The sequence below is a fragment of the Sphaeramia orbicularis genome, chromosome 24 (genome assembly GCF_902148855.1).
Source record: "Sphaeramia orbicularis chromosome 24, fSphaOr1.1, whole genome shotgun sequence".
NCBI lineage: Eukaryota > Metazoa > Chordata > Actinopteri > Kurtiformes > Apogonidae > Sphaeramia > Sphaeramia orbicularis.
Genome location: NC_043979.1, coordinates 21,982,496 through 22,004,523, shown reverse-complemented (window position 1 = coordinate 22,004,523; position 22,028 = coordinate 21,982,496). Strand labels below are relative to the sequence as shown.

Here is a 22,028-nt window from a genome sequence, read left to right as displayed (position 1 = left end):
TTTCAGTGTTGTTGCCAGCAACTCACTCCATGTGCAGGGGTGTGGTCTGCTTTGACAAACTGATTAAGAATGATTACATGAGAAAACACTGAGTTCATTTGCCTCCTACATCGCAGGACCTGCAATGTAAGTATTGCGCACATACATTGCGATGACGATGCTCAAACGATACATTGTGCAGCTCTACTATTGAAAACTACTGGACTTCTGCTCTGATAATGTTCCCAAACTCTGAGGACTGGTTTTTCTGTCAGGACAATGCTCCTGGCCTCAACTAGGTCAATAAAGGTGTGGATGACGGACCACCAGATGAAGACCTGAACCCACTTTGAAAACTTCTGGAGAAAGATAGATGGTCACAAGCCATCGAACATTCCTGAGTTTCTTGAATTTCTATGCCAGGAGCTGCATAAAGTCATCCAACAGCAACGGAGGAGAGCCAAGACACGTGAAAGCTGTCATTGAAAATCAGGGTTATTCCACCAAATATTGACGTCTGAACTTTTCCCAAGTTACAACATTAGTATTGTGTTGTTTAGAAATGAATATGAACTGGTTTTCTTTGCATTATTTGAGGTCTGAAAACGCCTGCATTTTTTTGTTTTTTTGACCATGTGTCGTGTTCTGCAAATACATGCGCTCAATAACAATATTTTTATTTGGAATTTGGGAGAAATGTTGTCGGTAGTTTAGAGAATAAAACAAAAATGTTCATTTTACTCAAACACATACCTATAAATGGTCAAATCAGAGAAAGGGATCATTTTGCAGTAGTCTCTTATTTTTTTCCAGAGCTGCACGTGTTAAAGCCTCTTATCCTCTTCCTGCTACTGTCAGTGTTACTTGTGCCTTCATTATTTCCAGGCGCCAACAGCCCCAGGCCTCCTTTGTCAGACATGTGCCATATCAAGTCTAACACTTCACCAAAATGACACAGGAAAACACATTCATATGATGCAGGTGTCAACAAACCTGCATCCACCTGTTACATGTGGTTAGGCTTGTTGATTTTAGAGATGGGTGTGGTTAATCATCAAAAGTGACAGAAGAGTGAAACACTCTAAGTGTGTGTTGATGAAAACTGTGTCTGGGGCTTGAAATATCCGACAGCTGAAAAGATTTTACAGTTTTAATGGATGGGAACGTGGCTCCTCCAGAAGTCCATATAAATATGTGGGGATCCTTCCTTTTTGGCTTGAATATCCTTGGTCACAATAAAGCATTCCTTCTGCAGCAGTAAATAAATATTGTAATGACGTGTGATTGGCCGAGGTTTGCGTACTTCCTTTTACCTGAGAGGCCTTAACTAACAGCCCGTGTGCTGATTTTCTGGTTTTTGTCAAAGATGGTTGGGGTGACTCAGGCTGGCATGTCGGTCCCTGAGGTCATGTGGGTATTGTCTTCATAGATGTGTGTGTAGGTCTAGAGGAAGTGCAGGCCAAGTTTCAGATCCACCGTCCAGAACCCTGAGTGCGATGCTTCTTTCTCCTCTTACACACATAGTAGACTGGGAAAAAGACCAAACCTACGGAAAAGATCCATGAATTAAAGTTAAATATTCTTGTTTCTATTGCAGCTCACAATTTCAATAAAGAGAAAATACACAGTTGAGATATTGTCTGTTGCTAATCATTCTACTGCCACCAGAATGTAAAATAAATACTACTGTAAATCAGCTAAAATTTACTTAGGGAGTCAAACAAGTGGCTATTTTTGTCAAAAAACAAAACAAAACAAAAAAAAAAACAGTTGTAAGAAATGCATAGAACTTTGTTGAAATAATGCTAATACATTTGTGCACAGACTACTGATATTATTTGACAGTGGAAGCTATATTTTCAGAAATATTGGATTTTGAATAGCATGTGTATGTGAAAACTTTTGCTGGTGGATGGACGTGACATTACCCATGAGGATCTGGTCAGTACCAGTACTTTATTAGGAATAAACTTATATACTTACTATTGCTAATTCTCCTCTTATTCATAAATGTTAGTATTGTGGATCTAAAACAATAACAGCTGAACAAAAACACAAAATGTGGCAGTGGACGGATGTGACATGGTTGTTACGGATCCCATCATACTGATGCTCGGCAGCCATGTCACCGTTTCCACAAATGATCCCTGTGCAAAAACTAGGATCAGAATTATTCATTGTATAGTTTATCATCATACTAAAGAGTAAATAACAATATAGAATTATTTCTTTATAATAATGCTTATTATTAGAAAACTCTTGATTTAAAAAGTGACGTGTGACATTCTTAAGGTATATATTGGCGTAACATAAGCAGGATGGATCAGCACCATACTCCATATTGCAACCTGTAAAAATAAAACGTGATATGTAGGATAGAATCTTGTAAGAAAAATTGAGGAATCTAAAAGAATAGAATATTTGTTTTTCAGGTCACTTCAGTTAAAATATAACTTGGCCATTAGTCACATGAAAATATAGCATTAATTGTGATGAAACTGGACATTTTTGACCTGAAAACATAGTTCATATGACCATCAATATGTTGCAACAGAACTGAAATCCTGTAAATTTGCATAACTTGCATTTACCAACACAAAGTTCCTTTGGGGATTCACTTATATTGACTTCTTATGCACAAAGACATAAATAAGACCTCTAAGCAAATTTTAGCCAAAATACAAACTATATTTCCAATATTTCTGTGGGTATAGCCTTTTCTAACAGAAAACTGAAGCTTCTACATTGCTCTCTCCAAAGCTGCCAGACTCTCAGACAGCCATTTACCTCTCAAAAGAGAAGAGTTGCTGGTCTAGCACTTCTTCAATCACTTTGTTTGCTCGACCTTGGTGTTTTGACACACTACTTCAGGTCTAAACTAACGAAATAAAAGGCGACTTAAATCACACAGCAGTACATTGCTGAGCTTATGTGCTGCTATTCTTGCCTGTTTCTCCAAACTAGGACTATGCTGACCACCATCTACTGCAGGTAAAACACAGACTATTGATAAGTACATTCAAGCACACTTTGACAAATACATTGCACAGCCAAAAAAGAAGTCACACAAACAATATTTAGTTGGACTGTGTTTCCCTTTGACTAACAGACGCATTTAGCTTTGCATTGTTTATACCACAGAACAATGCAAAATCACAGTAAACACTATAAATATCACATTTTCATCCATATTTGCATTATTTTTTCATGAACAGCTTTCATTGATGATGAAAGAGTCAGACCACTGTGTAAAGTCTTATCCGGCAAAACCCAAAGATTCTACTGAGATTCAGGTCTGGACTCAGTCTGGCCCGTCCATGTGTGAAAATGATGTCTCATGCACTCTGAACCACTCTTTCACAGTTTGATCCTAATGAGTCCTGGCACTGCCATCATGGAATATATCTGTGTCATCAGGGAAGAAAGACCTCATTTTTAGACACATATCATTGCTGAGGCTAGACCTGACCAGCAGAACCAACCCCAGATCATAACAGTGCCCCATAGACATGTACTGTAGGCACTAGGTATTATGGGTAATAACTGCATAACTCTGGAACAGGGTCAGTCAGGACATATCAGACCACATGACCTTTTTCTACTGAAACACAGTCCAATCTTTATGCTCTCTATCAAATTGATGGTTGTTTAAGATGTGAAGGAATTGCCAAGTTAAATATACACAGTGACTTTTTTTTGGGCACTTAACCCTGTAAAGCCTGAACCATTAAATCATTGACACAAAATTCCAGCTCTTTTCAACTGGAGCCTTTATTGGTCCTTCTGAACAACACCCCCCCCCCCCAAAAAAAAACGTTTCAAATATCAATTTAAATGCATGAGTTTCAATTTTGTATCATATTTGATACATCGGGTCTAAATGCTCAAATATTATTTTTGAACAAACAAAAACAAAATAAAACACAAACATGTCTAACAAATTGGTAATTCCTTTTCAAAATTTCATTAATGACAATCTTGTAGTGTCACTGGAAAGGCCTCTGGTGAATGAATTCCTCCCCCCTGGTGGATTATCTGTGTATTGCATGTATCTAATTGTACACATCAGGTTTTTCAAGGATAAAATAATCACACTGATCACATAGAGGGCTTCAAAAGTCAAGTATCAAATATGATACTTTGGCGTTATAGGGTTAAAGTTTCATCAGCATATCTCTGTAATGTTCCAACTTTTTTCTCAGCCCACAGACAAATACATTCACCTATATTATCCGGCATGGGTAAAACTACCTGAGCTAAAAATAAATAAATTGAAAAATAATAAAGAGAAGACTACAGAGGTTTTTAATTATGAAAGAAATCAAAACAAACATAAAATGGTAGCCTGAAGCAAGTGAGTCATACAGACAGAGGAAAGGTATTATCTCTAATTACGGTTCATATGATGTATCTGGAGCTCATGATGCTGCCTGACAGACCACTCCAAGGGCTTATGTTTCCATTTAGATGAAACTGCTACTAGAATTAATTTTAAAGTCAGGAGAGCAAACGTTTGGATTTAGAGTTTTGGCAGATTAAAAACGAGAGGAGCTGACTCTGGTTTCACCTAACCCAACAAAACACAGCATGTTGTATTCATGCGCTGAACTCAAAATGTCATACACGGTGATGTAACTTATGGCATTACTGTGTTTTTTTGTTTTTTTTTGTGTCAACAGGGGAGCTGCTTCACTGCTGCTTGGAAAAAAAAAATCTGTTATCTGTTTGCTGCTTTCCCCTGTCTGATTAATGTGCATGAGTTCATGTGTATAATTCTATTACCTATCACCAGGGCAAGAGCTCCGAGCACCACCACCAGCAAAATGACCACTGGAGCTATCAGCACCTTCGTCGCTGCAGGACAGGAAAGAGGAAGAACAGAATAATAATCACTCATAATGAATAATGCAGTCTTTAATCAGAATGGAGATGGAATGATTTAAAATGTATGTGTTGTCCTTATTTACATTTAATGCATAATGCAGCACATTTTTATGTCTGTTGCAGTTACTGAATATTTTAAACCTTCAGTTACATCATACAGTCCCTTTATTACACACCAAATGTGTTCAGCTAATAGTCCATGGCTTAAGAACAGCGAGAAGAGTTGTAATGGGTAAAGCCTCTTGTTAAGGGACAAATTAGTCTCCCAGTTGAACAGACACCCCGCTGATCCAACTAGCTGTAGCTGTCATAGTGAGCAGAGTCGAGTCAATTTATCAGAGGAGTTCAACTTCCTACAGGCAACTGTGAATAGATAATTATAACTGACATAATCTGATTTGTGATGCCTCCACGCTTCATTATAAAACTGTCCTTGGTATCGAGCAGAGTCAGATGAATGCTGTATTCATTTCTGTGGCTACGAGGAGGTGTTTTCATGTCAGTGGAATGTAACTAAGTACAAACGTAAGGTAAATGCACTTTACTTGAGTATTTCCATGTTACTACACCTCATAGGTAAATATTGTAATGTTTATTGTAGTTACTTTTCAGATAACAGTTGTTCAGTTTCTCTACACGTCGCCACATATGTTGATTTTGGAGTTTGTGATTAACAGAAGGATTAAGTGCTTCTTTATGGGTTGACTTTAAACTTCTCCTCCCTCTTAAGCCAAATGCACACTTAAAACCCTCTTGGATTCGCTGGAAAATGCATCGTCACAAAGCTGGAAACAGGCCCGTTTCTCTGAGCTCATGAAAAGTTGACTTTACAGATAAGTGGTTCTCACAGGAGAGTGATGCAACAAAGACATGATGGTCTTATGAGAACTGTAGATAGAGCGTTAACACACTAGATCAAACTACTCATCAGTATCAACTATTTCACCCTGAAAGACCTGAACAAAGACAAAAAGCCTATACTGATCTAAAATGTGTAATAACTTTTCAAACTCTAATAATTCTGACAGAATCCAGGTTCTCAGCTATCATAAGATATCCGCTTTTGACTGAAAATTGAGGGGGATAATATAATAAATGGTGCTAAATCACTTAGGAAAAATCAGATGTAGACAAAAAAATCACTTGGAAGTCACCATAAAAATAGTTGTAGGTCTTTGAGGGTTAATATGAGCTCAAACATAAACATCTACAGCAAGTAAATGTGACATATACTTTATTGCACCAGTAAAATTAACCCAATACATGATAAATAGTAGTAAAACTCTGTCATTTGACTGCACAAGGAATGCTTTAACTTAGCATGTTTTAAGTAGATTTCATATGATTAAAAAGTACTTCAATACTTTTACTCAAGTAAGGTTGTGAATGTTAAACTTTTTCTTGAAGTAGCATATTTTCATGTTGTAATATTAGTGTAATTACTTCCAGATTCTATTTGTTGAATTTTTATTGTTTCCAGAGTTAGCTTTTTGTTATCAACATGGATTTCATACATTTTCTCAGCCTTCATCTGAGTACATTCCAAGATTAAATAAAGGTAATAGTAACAAGTTGTGCCAGGCACAACAAACCCCACCCCTCACATGTATTGTAGCTTATTATACACCCTTGTGTTGAGATAATGTTTATTACGTTGAAAACTAAATGCACAGTATGTTTTCATGACTTTTTTTCTGTTTTGATATTATTTCAAGGTCACAGACTCTAACCTTCACCCCCAGAGCTCAAAATTTTACCCCCCAGCAAGTTTAATCAGTTCCTCAAAGGCATTAATTTATTAAAACAACTTAATTTTTTTTTTCAGAATGAATTGATTAGAAATGACAAATTTTTTATGGATACTTTTTTTTTGACAGATTTCTCTATCACGACAGAGTACCACATTGTTAGTTAAATGTTGGGGAAAAAATGTGAAAAAAATACATATATGCCTTAACTGTATGTCAGAGTGATGTATAATGACTGCCTCTATATATGTGCCAAGTTTGAAGTAAATTGAAACAGAATTGATGTTTTTATAGACATGTGAAATTTCAGCCATTATAAGTAAATCGGGACAAAACAAGATTTTAAAAATTCATTAAAAATTTGAACTTTGACCTACTTTTCCCTAAATGAAATTAGATCTATTCTGGGTCACTGGCAATCTATAAACCCAATTTGGTATGAATTCAAACAATAGTTTTGCTGCTAAAGTCTTAACAAACAAACTAAAACTAACGAACTAAAAACAATACCCCTTGCCTCCCCTTCGGGGGGCGGGGTAATAACAATATTACTTCCATTAATTATAAAAACACTTCATCCACAGTTGTAGGATCTCACCAGCTCACTGGGAAACAACACATAGTACAGTTCAGTAAAACAGAGCCTTACTTTTGCTTTACACATTTATTCAGTTAACACAGTACTGGACTGAGTCACTATAAAGACGTGGTTGTGCATATCAGGGAATAAATGCACCGCTAGACTAATTAGAGGTTAAAAAGGTGACTCTCATTTAAAAGTAAGTAATGACTCAGGTCTGTCTTCCACACACCCACAGACTTACCACAGACAGACCCTCTAATTAGACGTCTCAGATGAGGTTTATCGGGTAGATAGCGATACTTGCAGCCGAACACGCTGAGGTTGGATGTGTGGTCCCCGAAAAATCTAACAAAAAAAAGACATAATTATGAAGTAGAAGAGCCATTCTGGATTCAAGTGAGAGAAATGTAAAAAAAAAAAGAAAAAAAAAAAAAAAAGAAGAGGACACTGACCTTAAATGTCTGTAACGCTCTCCACAGCGGTAACAGAAGTTAGTGTTACACTGAGTGCACGTCATATGGTCGCATCCCTCTGTCCGCTGAATATGGATCTGCAGCACACATTAATGTCACTTTTTATCATGGGAGGTTTGCAGAACTCACTTTTATTTACATACTAAAAAGCTGCGATCATGCGGTTGAGCATCTGCACCATGGGAACACATTATGCATGCAGTAGCTGTGTGGTTACTGGATCTTGGCTGCTGGAGCAGTGAGCAGCCTTTCCTGTCAACCGGGCATTAAGTTCAGCTGCTCTCAGCCTCTTTTCCAGATAAACACAGCGTGACACCAATTTGCTGGCTTCGCAGTCAAACATGCTCCTCTCTGCCTCCTTCCAGAACCGACATTCTGAGATACAGAGCAGCGAGATGAATACAGACGGGAAGCGTTTGCTGCTGTGAGCAAACAGTTCCCATATACCGGTAATTACCCTAATTTATGTCTTCCTTTAGTCGTCTTCTGACAGTCAAATTAGATGCCGTGTCTACCACCTTCATCATAATGAGACTGAAGGAAGACTAGGCTTTGTTTTATGACTGTGTGAGAGATGCCGGTAAGTCGACCAGATACGGTTTTGTGAAGCAGAGACATAATCATCATTTTTTCCATTATGTTCGGTGCCTATGCGTCCCTGATCCTGTGCGTCCCTCTAGTCCTCTTTAGCTTTGCATCCATCATCCGTCTACGCTCTCCTGCTTCTTAACCTTCATTGATTTATTCATCTTCACTCATTCCACCCTCCATCAGTCTGTTTCATTCCCACACACCGACCGCTGTAAGTCGGTAGGTTTGGATCACACACACACAAGAAAAAAAAAACAACCAAAAAAACTACTAAAGAGGGTTGCAGACAGTGAAACATTATGTAATGATGTTATTCAACCACGTTTTGATTAAACCCACACACATCTCTACCATTTCCAGATATAAATATTTTTTCATTCTAAACATGAAATCCAAAGTAAATGTGGATTATTAGGCTCATTCAAGTGTTTGTATGGACTGTTAGACATACAGCATATTTAACTTTATGTGCACTTCTATCTGTAGACTCATCCACTTTACTGCCTTATTACATTGTGCTGAAATAAATCAGCATTCTGTTCACACAGTCTTATTGCTGGTTGCGAGACATTATGAATCATTAGCAATTTTACTGGTGTTGTTAAAAAAAAGGCTGCTTTCTTTTTTGTTTGTGCGTGTTTATATTTTTAACAGTCTTACATTCATCTGTGATGAAGCCGTGTTAACAACACTGCTAATAATATTCTTTCAAAACAGACAAAAATAGTGAGGATCAGAATTAATTTCCCCTTAAAAGGCAGAAATGTTGTATAATTTTCATAATTATGTATTCAGTAGTCCAGTGGTTCCCTGACACCTTGAACCGAAATTTACAAAAATGTGCCATGAACTGCCATGATTTCCAGATTTTTAATGACTTCACTGTTTTCACTGTCAAAACAACGTTGAAGAGTGTGTTGTAGTAATAAGTAACTAATGTTAGTGTTAGAATTCTTAGTTAACTAGAAATACACCGTCTCCAACAAACACACACCAGACAAACAATACAAATGTCAACGTACACAAACTCAAATAGTTTTTTTTTTGCTGCCAACACACTCTGTAGGTCTCTCCTTTGCATTGTTTTTCCTTGTTATGCCATTTAAATAATTTTTTTGTCATCTTACACTGCTTTTGTTTTGTTGGATCTACATAATTGAGGTCTTTCCTGGCTTTAGTAAAGTAAACTCATCTAGACAACCCTCATCTATTTTAATTAGGAAAATCAATTCACATATGATGTTGCTTGTTTTATTACCTCCGCCAAGGAAGTTATGTTTTTGTCTGCTTTGGTTTGTCTGTGTGCAAGATAACTCAAAAAGTTCTGGACGGATTTGGATGAAAATTTCAGGAAATGTTGAGACTGGCACAAGGAACAAATGATTAAATTTTGGTGGTGATCGGGGGTGGGGGGGGTGGGACTGATCTGCCTTGGCGGAGGTCTGTGCTCTCTCAGTGCTTCTAGTTGTTATTTTTATTACTGATTTTACATTGTTTTATTATTGATTTTTATATGCTTTGATTTTATTAGAAAGCACTTTGGTCACTTTAAGTGTTGTAAAGGGCTCAACAAATAAATATTGATTGATTGATTTAAAAAAAAATTTTTTTATATTTTACTCATGAAGTTTGGCAACTCACCAAAAATAGGACCAGTAGCCCTGTAGCTCACCGGCATGTTCTACAAATAATCAATAACAATTTGAATTTCCGAGGTTGTCAGGTTCTGCCGCTTTGTTAGTCCTGTGGTGTTGATGCAGGAGATCAATCTCCCAATAGCAGTGGGTGGTAATTTCACTGGAGGATAAGTCAGCTAATTAAATCAAAGTCCATATATGACTTCCTATCAGTGCTCAATAGTAACTATATTGATCTCTCTAAACATTTCCATGTTGTAAGCCATTAAAATATGGTCCATTATACAGGGTTCCTACAGGTTTCTACAAGTTCAATTCAAGACTTTTTAAGACCTTTTTAAAAATTTGTGACTGTGTTGGGCTGATTGTTCTGTGATCATTTCTCAATGGGGGCTGCAAAGTTAGCGATAAATGGTTCCTAATTTCAGTATAAATTGTCGGGTTAGGACAGGTGGAACTGAGTCGACTAACGTTACTGTCTTTGCAGCTTAGACATTTAACAGACACATTTAAACACAATACAGCAAACAAGCTTATGGGAACATAACTTAAGATCTATCATATCAAATTTATTGCCTTTTAAAGACTTTTTAAGGTATTAAATGCAGATTTGTAAATTCAAGACTTTTAAGGCTTTTTAAGACCCCGCGGGAACCCTGTTATAAGACAAATTTTTAATATTTCAACAATTCGTCAAAAATGTAAAAATCTAAATTGTGAACAACTTTTGTAGACATTGTCCCAAGGAAGCTACAAATACAATTTGAAATGAGTCCGACCAGTAGTTTTGTTGGAGGTGTTTGAAGAAAGCGCCTTCGCAATAGCTTATCGGCCTGTCGGCTGGTGAGCTAAAAACCAATCCATGACCTGTTTTAGATCCTGACCTTAAATTTGGGAGGGGCCACAGTAGATCAGATCAGATTTACTGAATGATCGTCACCTGTTTAACTGTTGTCCAGAGTTAATATCCTTGTAAACCAAAAAGCAGACAAAACACTGGCTCTTATTATATTTAAGTATTTTGCAGTCACTGTGTGTGAGAGACAGATGATTCAGGTACTCAGTTGAATTCAGCACCTCCACACTGAACCTTTAAGTTAATATCATAAACATGTAGTGACTAGTTGATGCTCCTCCTCTTTCAGTCCTTCCTGGGTCTTACCTTACACTCTGGACACTTCTGTGCATTTCTTTGTCCGTGCTCTATGACGCTGGCCCAGGTTCGTAGCAGCTTGTCTCCTTTTCTGTAGTCACGACACTTCAGGCCGTTGTGCCAGGGCGCGTGGCATTTGAAGCACCACACAAACTGGCAATTGCTACACTGGATCTACATGTCAGTGCAAGAAACAGATGCAACATATTTGATCACATAAAGACACATGGCTAAAAAGTTTTTTAACCCTTTAAACCCTAAGCCTAAAATGGTCCATCTGGACTTTTTTTTTCTTATTTTGACTATAAAAAGGTTAGAAAATATGCTGTGAGTGAGTCCTTTTACCCATTTTTCCAGAGCACTTAGAACTTTCAAAATCTAGTAGTCATTTACAATTTACTGCATGTTCTGCGTCAATATGTACTTTTGAAGTCCATGGGATATATCTTGTGTACATCTTTATTAAAAGTAAAAAAAACCATAATGTTTTTTATGTTCATTATGATCATGTCTTTAAAAATTCCAAAATTATTTAATTACGGAAACAATCACTTATTAAGAAATAATTAATAAATGACTAGATATACTAAAATGTCAACTAAATAACCGTCCAAATTTTTAACAACCGCCTTCTAATTAGCTAAACAATAATAAAATAAGCTCATTCAAATATTGTTTTGACTGTGTTCTTTTTATTAAGTTGAGATAATCATGACAGATGTTTCTTTTTTTGGCAATATATCAAATTTTATATGGAAAATAACAAATTCTGTGTCCGAGAAATCACTTTTATCTCAGTTACCCATTACAAAAACACCTGTCAAGGAAGTGTGTTAATTCCAGATCACATGACCTGCCCCACATGATGTAATTTTCTCCTGAAGAAAACACTGGCAAGACTCCAAGATATGTTCTTTCTCCTCTTAGTTATTTAATATAGTGTGTGAGTCAAGTGTGTATTTATCACACTCTTTTGTCAACAGTGTTACTACAATATCTTTATAAATAACTTTCAAATTCAATTTTACTCAATTGTATATATGATATTTAGAAGAATCTTTCTGTAAAAATGTCATGTGGTGTTATGGTTATGTTGATTTTAGGCCTGAAAACAGCAAAAACGTCAACTATATCTGTCGACAATGTTACCCTGTAAAAGGAACTCAAAAAGTCCCTCAATTATATAATTACCCTTCTAATCCTGCTAAAACAGCTTCTTCTCCAGCTTCTAGTACAGGTATGAGTGAAATTACGTAATGACCTAATAAAACCTATAAAGCGCAACGTCTCAGGTTTCAGAAACTGGTGGAATTTTTCCAGTTGCACAAATAGTGAAAGAGTTAGAGCCATCCAAACTGAATATGAGCAGGGTGTGTCAGCGACGACACATCAGGTTTTAAAGAGTTAACTTCTATATTAGCTGCATTAAAAACATTCTCATGCGTTTTGATGATTACCGCTGCAGGTTTTGCATTTGTACCTTGTATTTGTGCTCGGTGCGGTTTGGGTTGTGCTTCTTCAGGGATGTGAACTGACTGCACTGGGGGCAGGGTTTGGTGCTCGAGTCCAGCTGACTGAGTTCCAAAAAATACCGATATTTTGCCGTGTCCTCATTGGACAGATGGGTGAGCAGAAGTCCTTCTTCCATGTAGCCACTACACTCTGGGATCGGACAGCCGATGTAAGCTTTGGCCACTCGCACCTGGGGAACAATACAACAAGTAATGAGACATGAAGGCCTGTTTCTGCAGGAACATCTACTGCCTTCAGAGCCTAAAACAACATAAGCTGTATACCAGATGGAAATAGTGCATATACTTACATTTACTCACTTTAATCATTTGTTTAGGGATTCAAAATGTATTTTTTCTTGCGTTACACATACACAAGTCAGCAGAGTACAGATTTTGTGGCACAAAAAACAAAAACCTACACACATTGAATGCACAGCTGGATGATATTTACCAAACGTGCTTAATTTATTGCACCTTGTTCAACATGGAAGATAATAAATGACTACAGAGAAACATCCAATACAAATTTCCACATAATTGAAAACGGCTTGAGACTAGCTTTGGTGTTTTTCTGCTCTAATTCCCCCTCCATGTTCATTTTCCTAGAGGCTGTATTTCACTGAGTGCCAGAGAGTTTTCTGTGAGCAGGTTTAGAAATACAGTGAAGACTGAGACACACTCAGGAGACTCTTTGGATGAATTACAACGGAGATGTTTATTGACAATATGAGCTTAGAGAACAGAGATTTCCCAATACAGGAGACTGGCGAATCTCGCTCTGATTGCACTTCCTGAGGTTCAGCTGTTAAATATCATTAGCACAGTGATGTCAGTCACTTATCCATGTTGGAGATAAAGTCTGCCTGTGCCATCTTAAAGTAAAGTCACACTAACCAAGGCAAGGTTAAACAACCACAAACACTATGTTTTGATGAAGAGTCTGCCAAGTTATCTGCATGTTTCTGATATTTCTGGCGCCTGCTGGAGGAAAACAAACCGACAAATGAGTTGACCTGATCATGACTTTTGTGCTGCTGCTAAAAAGATTCTCAAATACAGAAAATATCGCAACATGGGTTGTTTGTAGCATTAATGTTGCAAGACTAATGAATAGTGATGGGTCAAAAATCCTTCACTTAGCAACATGAGGCAGTGTACGCTTTGTCAATGATACGAAATTGTATATTTTGTGTTTCCTAAGTGGGCGTAGACAGAAAGGTTGAGAACCTTGGATGACTGAAAGTACATTAATGAGGTCTAAATAAAATGATAACACACTGATATATTATTTTTTACTAACACCTGACTTTATTTTATTACCATCTGCATTCATTCTCTTTTTTCAATCATTTTTACATCCTCCAAATGAGAGTTGTGTTGCAAGATCTTATGAGAGGTTGTTGCTAAGACAGACAGACCTCAAAAAAGTCAGTTTTCATCTGGTCTGTGCATCTTAAAAATGTCATTTTATTTACACGTGAGCATTTTTTTTTTTTACATTTGTATTATATTGTTCATCCTAACTGTACAATATTACTGACACATTTTTCAGATACTATAGATACTGTATACAGGGTGGGGAAGCAAAATTTACAATGAACATTTAGTTGTTTTTTCTCAGCAGGCACTACGTCAATTGTTTTGAAACCAAACATACATTGATGTCATAATCACACCTAACACTATTATCCATACCTTTTCAGAAACTTTTGCCCATATGAGTAATCAGGAAAGCAAACGTCAAAGAGTGTGTGATTTGCTGAATGCACTCGTCACACCAAAGGAGATTTCAAAAATAGTTGGAGTGTCCATAAAGACTGTTTATAATGTAAAGAAGAGAATGACTATGAGCAAAACTATTACAAGAAAGTCTGGAAGATACTATTAAAGAAGAATGGGAGAAGTTGTCACCCGAATATTTGAGGAACACTTGCACAAGTTTCAGGAAGCGTGTGAAGGCAGTTATTGAGAAAGGAGGACACACAGAATAAAAACATTTTCTATTATGTAAATTTTCTTGTGGCAAATAAATTCTCATGACTTTCAATAAACTAATTGGTCATACACTGTCTTTCAATCCCTGCCTCAAAATATTATAAATTTTGTTTCCCCATCCTGTATATTAATTTGTCATGCACTTATGTTGATGAATTTTTTTCTTTTTTAATTGTTTTGCTTTTACTAATAGCTGAACCTTTTTTACCTACATCATAAAAACACTCAGATATGTATTCCACATCAACATTTGGATATAATAAGTAGAGATGACCCCGCTCTGACTGAATGTGTGAATAGATCTCATCTAATTTCACAAAGCTTACCCTCAGATTCACAGTGGAGCTGAGGGCAAGAGGAAGAAGACGTGATCTCCACCTATTCTTTTCTTTTCACCATCCACCTCTATTTTTTATGTGCTTTTCCTCTCAGGGCATCTCCACTCCTCTAATTCCTTCTCTCGCCCTCCTCGTCATGTCATATATTCTTTCTGTCTCACTTTCATTCTCCCTCTTCACTCTTTCTTTCAGTCCATCAAAGCCAGTGAGACCTGTTACACTGACACATGATAAGGCTCTGGAGCATTTTGTGAGTGTGTGTGTGTGAGTGAGTGTATGAAATAACAGAAGGTATCTCACATACACACACACACACACACAGTCCAAAACCCTATTACATGATTATGAAAACATATCCTCAGCAGACATTAGAGCTGATCTGTTAGTATTGTTGCCACAACACTGTGATGACCACTGCCAGACTGGTCGGACTGGTTGTCTTGCTCACACTCAGCCTCTGCTTTACATACACGTGTGTCTGGCATGGTTTTACTATTTTTTTTTTCCTTTTTTGGCCATGTGATGAAAACTAAACTCATAAAATCTTAATGTAATACCAGCTGTTCGGTGAAATAATTAACAACTATGCAGAGCTAACCTCCAAGCAGAGATTGAAATGGATTTGAGCATGGTCAGGTTCTCTGAGTCTCAAAAAATGTGAAACACAATGAAAAAATGGACACTTCGTTTGTATGTGAAGCATTTTCTGTTTTTTGAGAACGTATTTCTTTTAATACTAATGTTACGCAGCACAATGGACATTAGGCCCTAATTGAATAGCGGGAAAGACATTCATTGGACATTAACAACCCACTGATCTTGATACTGAACTGGAACGCAGCTAGGGTAAGATTAATTTGTTATCTAATCTATTTTCCAGAATGATTTTACAGACCATGCCATTAAAAAATAAATACTGTACGTCTAAAACCTTTCTACTCAGCTAACATTCATTTTCAATGGCCTGTTCATCAGTGTAGTTTTGGTATTTTACACACTGTTGCATTAAACTGTGGTTTTGTTGCATTAATGAAAAGAGGTGATGACATGCACATCCAGTTGCTAAAAGGTGTGCAGGATCCCACAAACAAACAAACAAACAAAAACAGTGGATGAAAGAATGAGATAAGGTCCACACAACTTGTGAGCTCCCAAAAAATATTTATTCACTACAATAGGGATGCTTCGTAACTTGATCATTGTGTTTATATTAATTTAAAGAAACTTGATTATTGCACTTGCATGAATTATGAATTTAAAAACATTTACATCTATTTAAATGTTACTGATAACATGAGATAATTTGCATTACCTGTCACATGACATCACAATTCGTACTTTATATAAACAGCTGTGTGTCATGACCTGTCCCATGTCTGATGACGGGCCTTTGTTGCATTAATATCTCACTACACATTATTGTCATTAATCTGTTTACAGTGATACTTTAACCCATAAAGACCCTGTGATACTTTTGTGGCACTCCCCAAATGATTTTTTCTCTATATTTAACCTTTCTTAAGTAATTTATCACCATTTATTGTAACATTATCCTATTTATTTTAAGTTTTTTTCAGTGCAAATCACATATTTTCCTATATTTAATTCACTGATCTTGTAGATGTTGATTATAACTCAGAGTAAATTCAAAGGATATTAGATCAAATTTTTTAAAAAAAATGAGGAAAAAGTGACTTTTTCAGCAAAAACATCATTAAATTAACATAAAAACCAAAGTCTCCATCCACTGTCATTGATCCAACTCCTGTTGTAGAAGATGACGATGTTTTCACGTCCAAATGGGTCATATTTGATGACCATGAAAAGATGACAAACTGCATTTTACACCAATTATTTACATGTATTGATAGGATCAGTGAATCAACAGGTGTTACACATTTTAGATCAGTAGATGGTTTTGGTTGATGGTGGATGTTTGGGTCTTTATGGGTTAAAATATTTGGTCGAGATTAGCTTCCCAAGTTGTTGTAACATGTTTTTTGCTGCTGCTGCTGAAAAAATAATATAAAAATATATAAATATAAAATAATAAAATAATATAAAATAAAATAAAAATAATAATAAAGACATGCAGGGAGTCTGATTTACACAAATGCTTTAGAGTTATACTACTGTTAAAATATTACTGATTCATAATAAACTCTGATGGTTCAGAATAGGCCACCATAGTCCAAGAAACCAATAGAAACACTGCAGCTGTATGAAAATAAAATTTGGTGCTTATTTCATCTAGATACGTTCAATACTGTATAAATGTTGGTCAAAAATGATGATCTGCCTTGGCGGAGGTCTGCGCTCTCTGAGTGCTTCTAGTTTCTTACTACTTTTATATGATGTCAAGCATTTTTATCTTACATTGGACAAGCATATGTGTTGTCTTTTACTGTTCTTTTTGTTCTCATTTAAAAACAAAAACATTAGTTAACAACTCTGAGCCATTCTTTTATACACCTGTTTATACTAACATTAAACATGGAGCTTGATGCTGGGCCAGATGTTTCTGTAATTGTAATGTTATATTAAATCAATCAAATCAATCAAATTTTATTTATATAGTGCCAAATCATAACAAAAGTTATCTCATGACACTTTATATATCGAACCGGTCGAAACCAGACTCTTGAGCCAGTTTACAGAAACCCAACAGAATCCTCCAGGAGCAAACACTTATGACTGGTGACAGTGGAAGGAAAAACTTCCTTTTAACAGGCAGAAACCTGGAGCAGACCCTGACTCCTGCAGGATGGTCATCTGCCTTGACCAGCTGGGGTAAAGAGAGAGAGTAAAGGAGAAGAAAAAGAGAGTGAGATAGAGAGAGACTGGGGGGGAAGTAGGGGGAGACACATGGATGCAATTGATGCACATAAAACTGAACTAGAACTGTCAAAAGTAGATCAGCTGGTGTTAGTATAATTACTAAAAACCAGAACAAAGGTCCATGACTGTGTATAGTACTTAACTGTGTGTATCTTTGCCTTTTGTTTTACATTTATGCTTTTTGTGGTGGTATAAATGGAGCAAGAAAAGTATGAACAAAAGCACTAACATCATCATCATCATCATTACTGAATAAAATATAGCACAGTAGTAACAAGATCTTTGTATTGAGTTGCTTCCATCCTCTGCCAGTACATAAGGGCGCTGCAGCTTCCTACTGCAGTGAGGCTGATCATGTGCCATCTCTGCCCAATTGATCAAGACACTGTGTGACCTTCATCTCTCCAAAACACAGCTCACTGTACCTACTGAGCGTAACACCTGCTGCATGGAAGCTAAAATAAGCCTGCAGTGCATTAACGGATGAAAACATTCCACCTACATCGGATGGTTTACATGACTCTTATCTCATTCTCAGTGCGCTTATCAGAGAGTATACTTGTCTCACTGTTTGTATGATTATTCATGCCTCTCTATCAAAGCAGAGGATAATTTCAGATAAAATGCAGTAGGGATCCTGGTCGACTGATAAAAACTGTTTTATCAAAACAAATTACAGCTACAGTGTTTGAGAGTGCAGATTACAGCTTCCAGACTAGTCAAATATCAGAGGGAGCCTACAAGTTCATCAAAACTGGGCTTATGATCAGAGGATTGCTGAGTGGAACAACCTCAATGACAAGGCACTTAGAGAGAAAAATATCCATCCTGAAACACTTTAGCTCTGGTTGGAAACAGCATTTGGCAACGCGCCTCACCCTGCTGAGTGCATATTTCCATGGCAGCTACACTGAAGATTAATGGACTTAAGTGTTTCATCTATCCATTATTCATTTTCTTGACTGACCACACTGATTCATATCCAGAATCAATTAACAAAACACGTGCCTAAGCCCTTTATTTTGTCCCAACTTTCAAAGAAACCATATTGGGAGGATATTTATAGTATTTTTCCTGAAGAGCTGGGACACATGTTTTCTGAGATAAGTGTCTTTCATTCTCATAAGGAAATGAGTGAGGAGAAAAATGAGCCAGACTGAGGGACACTGGGTACACCAGAGCTTACATTACAACTCAGCAACACCAATGCACAATAGAATGCTTGAATGTTGAGAGTGGGGTATTTCTTCAGCAGACTATGCTGTGTGCTCATGTATCCTGAGAAATGGAATTTGTGCTAAATAAGCCCAACTATTTGCACAAATGCTTGTTGTGAAAAGCGTTTTTGCAAATGTCCCAATTTTAATGCATAAGGTGTCAGTGACCCAAATTCCATGAAAACTGCTGTTATCTCATGACTGTACGACCCTGTAACTGAGCACATGACACACAGCAGCATGAGAGAGCCTCATGTACCTCAACACTCATTTTTACTCTCAGTAAACATGTTTCTGATATTTGCATTCAGTAGAGCCTGGTGAGGTAAAAATGTGGTATTTAAAGTGTGCTGCTGTAAGAGTCCATGCTACTCAGTACAGCTCTGAAATATGATATGATGATATAACAGATCTATTGATTATTATTCTGTTCACTGTATTGTAAATGACACTCTTTATGGAAAGGGTTTTCATCATCTGGAAAATGTTTTGTATTCTTCCTCACAGCAACGAAGCAGGCAAGAAATTTGCATGAAAATACAAGCAAACACATAGGAGAGTGAGTGTGATGCAAAGAGAGAAGATGGAAAGTGACAAAAAGAGCCAAAACAATAGGGTGAAGTCAAAGCAAATCCCATTTTAACTGAGCCCATTAAATCACACTGTGTTTATTCAGAGTCCATAAAACTGGCTGGAAATGCTGCTGCATTTAAGCTGTAGTTTACCAAGTGAAATTACTGTAACCAATTTGAAACCCAAATGCTATGTTTGTTTGGATTTTTAACCAGCAAGTGGTTAGGAAGGTAAACTCGGAGGGTGTGGCAGAGTTCCAGTCAAAGCACTGCCAGGTGTCATGTGTTTATCCAAAATAGCCTGCAAAATAAAAACCAAAAATGACTGGATAAATTGTTAGCCTCATAGCATAATTGCCTAAGTCATATTTTTAATGATTTAACTTTACTCTTCTAAAACTGCTGCATCATTTTGCTATGACCTGAAAAGAATGACTTAAGCAAATTATGCTATGAGGCTAACGAAATGCAAGATGCACCTCAGACTGCTTTCAGGATTCACGCATGGAAACATTTACAGACATATTTTCATTTTAGACCTCTGCTTATTTTCTTTGCAGCTATAGTTACAAAGTGATTTCCATTATGCAGTGCAAAAGATGTAACCAACAATGACAAATGACTAAAACTTATGCTCGGTTATGTTTTATTCATTTATTCAGTCTTTGTGTTAGTACATAATATTTTATGTTTTGTTCAAAGGTGTGCTTTATTAAGTGCTACGGCTTCTTCCCACACCAGCATTTTCAGCATAATATCTGATATATATTTACTTTTGACAGAAGTATAAAGTTAAAGGCTTATATAGCTGGATTATGAATCTGTGGTAGGTGAGTATAACAAATTATATTAATTATCTAAACATTCTACACATAAATATTTGATATTTTGTTATACCTATCATTAAAATTTTGCCAAAAGGTCTACATTAATCTAAATAACATGTTTTATTTACTTGTTGAATTGCACTGCTTACAAGTAAAAATCTTTGCATCTATTTTCATGAAACTTAGATGAGTATGGCATGGACCTTGGATGAACCATATACATTTTGGGGCAGGTCACCATAAGGCAGCAGATGCGATACTTTTCCCCACTTTGGAGTCATTGGATTGAACCCCAAACTGTCACTGAATTTGCAAAAAAAATCTACTCTAATCTGTATTGGTGTTTGGATATGAAATGACCTATATTGGGATATGATTTTGGTCATATGGCACAGACCCAGTTCTGAGAATATCATGTGCCTGTCTCAAGGTAGATAACACGTCAGAGAAGATGCTGTGTGTGTGTGTGTTATTGCTCAAGGACACTTCAACCAGCTGCTCAGTGACCCAGTGTTGACTCACTGTGGGACAGACAGCATACTCGGGCCCCCTGCCGCACTCCTCCCCCCCCCCCCCCCCCCCACTCCTGTTACCAACCTGGGAGCTGACGTAGAGTTCCAGACACTCATCGCACACGGCCATCCTGCAGCAGGGCAGGGGTGCGATGGTTTTCGACTCCAGGCACACCCGGCAACTCTGCAGCGCCGTCTCTGCACCGGCCTGCTCCGTCGGTAGCCGGTTGGCAAGGTCCCCAAACGGATCCACCAGGTCGTCCAGCGTGTACGGTACCGGCTCCGGACTCGAACCGGCGTCCTGTCCCGTCTCCGCCTCCATTTGTCGTCCGTCAGAACGGCCCGTGTCATCGTAGATATCTGTGATTTCTGCGTCTGTTCGGTGACTGTCGCCGGCGATGCAGTAAACAGTGCAATATACGTGCTCTTTGGCGTTCAAAGACTCGTCTAAACGGGCTGTGTTGTTGTCACTGTCACATATGTTATGGCACTGACTTGTTACGGGAGCAAATTCAACTCCTTGTACAGCCGAACTCGACAACTCGCTCAGGGTTCGCTCGTTTTTTACCCCCGCCTCGCCCGTTTCTCGCTCCGACTTTTGACACTGGTCACATTCAGTTCCATGGCTGTTTGTAACACCGTGCAGACCGCCGTCCTCTTCCCCACACTGCATCCGACTGCTGGTGCTCAAACGCAGGGAAGGAGACTTAGAAACAGCCCCGAAATTCCTCCGTAAAATCTCCACGGCGCTCGCCCTCCTCCTGTCTCCGCCTCCGCCGCTGTTGCAGTTGTTGTTGTTGTTGCCCTCCGCATCCTTCTCCTCGCCGCCCCGCTCCTCCGTGTCCCCCTCCGGTCCGTCGAGGGAGAGCCGAGAGTTGGACCTGGTGACACGGCGGTTCACATCCCGAAGCGACCGCTCAACTTTGCTGTCGGTGAAGGAAGTTTCAGTCGACAGGTTGCGGGACAATTTGGCCCTCCCCTCCTCAAAACTGCTGATAAAACTGGGCATTTTACAGTGTTCACTTACTGGCCCTTCATCTTCCATACCCGAGTTAGCTCTCCCCATTTAGTGAGCCGCTTCTCCGCCGGCTCCTGTCCCCTCTCTCTCTCTTCCTGTCTCTTCTCTAACTCCTACTACCAAAACAAAACAAAGCAGGTAGCCGGAGC

At 37.8% G+C, this 22,028-nt stretch overlaps 1 protein-coding gene across 1 annotated transcript; it reads right to left on the bottom strand.

Annotated features, from left to right (window-relative positions):
- Nucleotides 1–791: 791 nt before the first annotated feature.
- On the bottom strand, nt 792–22,028 carry rnf217 (ring finger protein 217). Its single transcript, XM_030129296.1, has 7 exons — nt 20,947–22,028; nt 12,529–12,750; nt 11,058–11,222; nt 7,647–7,744; nt 7,436–7,539; nt 4,762–4,833; nt 792–1,525 (listed from the first exon to the last, which is right to left on the bottom strand). The coding sequence occupies exons 1-7, from the start codon at nt 21,925–21,927 to the stop codon at nt 1,446–1,448; spliced, it is 1,722 nt and encodes a 573-aa protein (XP_029985156.1). The 5' UTR covers nt 21,928–22,028; the 3' UTR covers nt 792–1,445.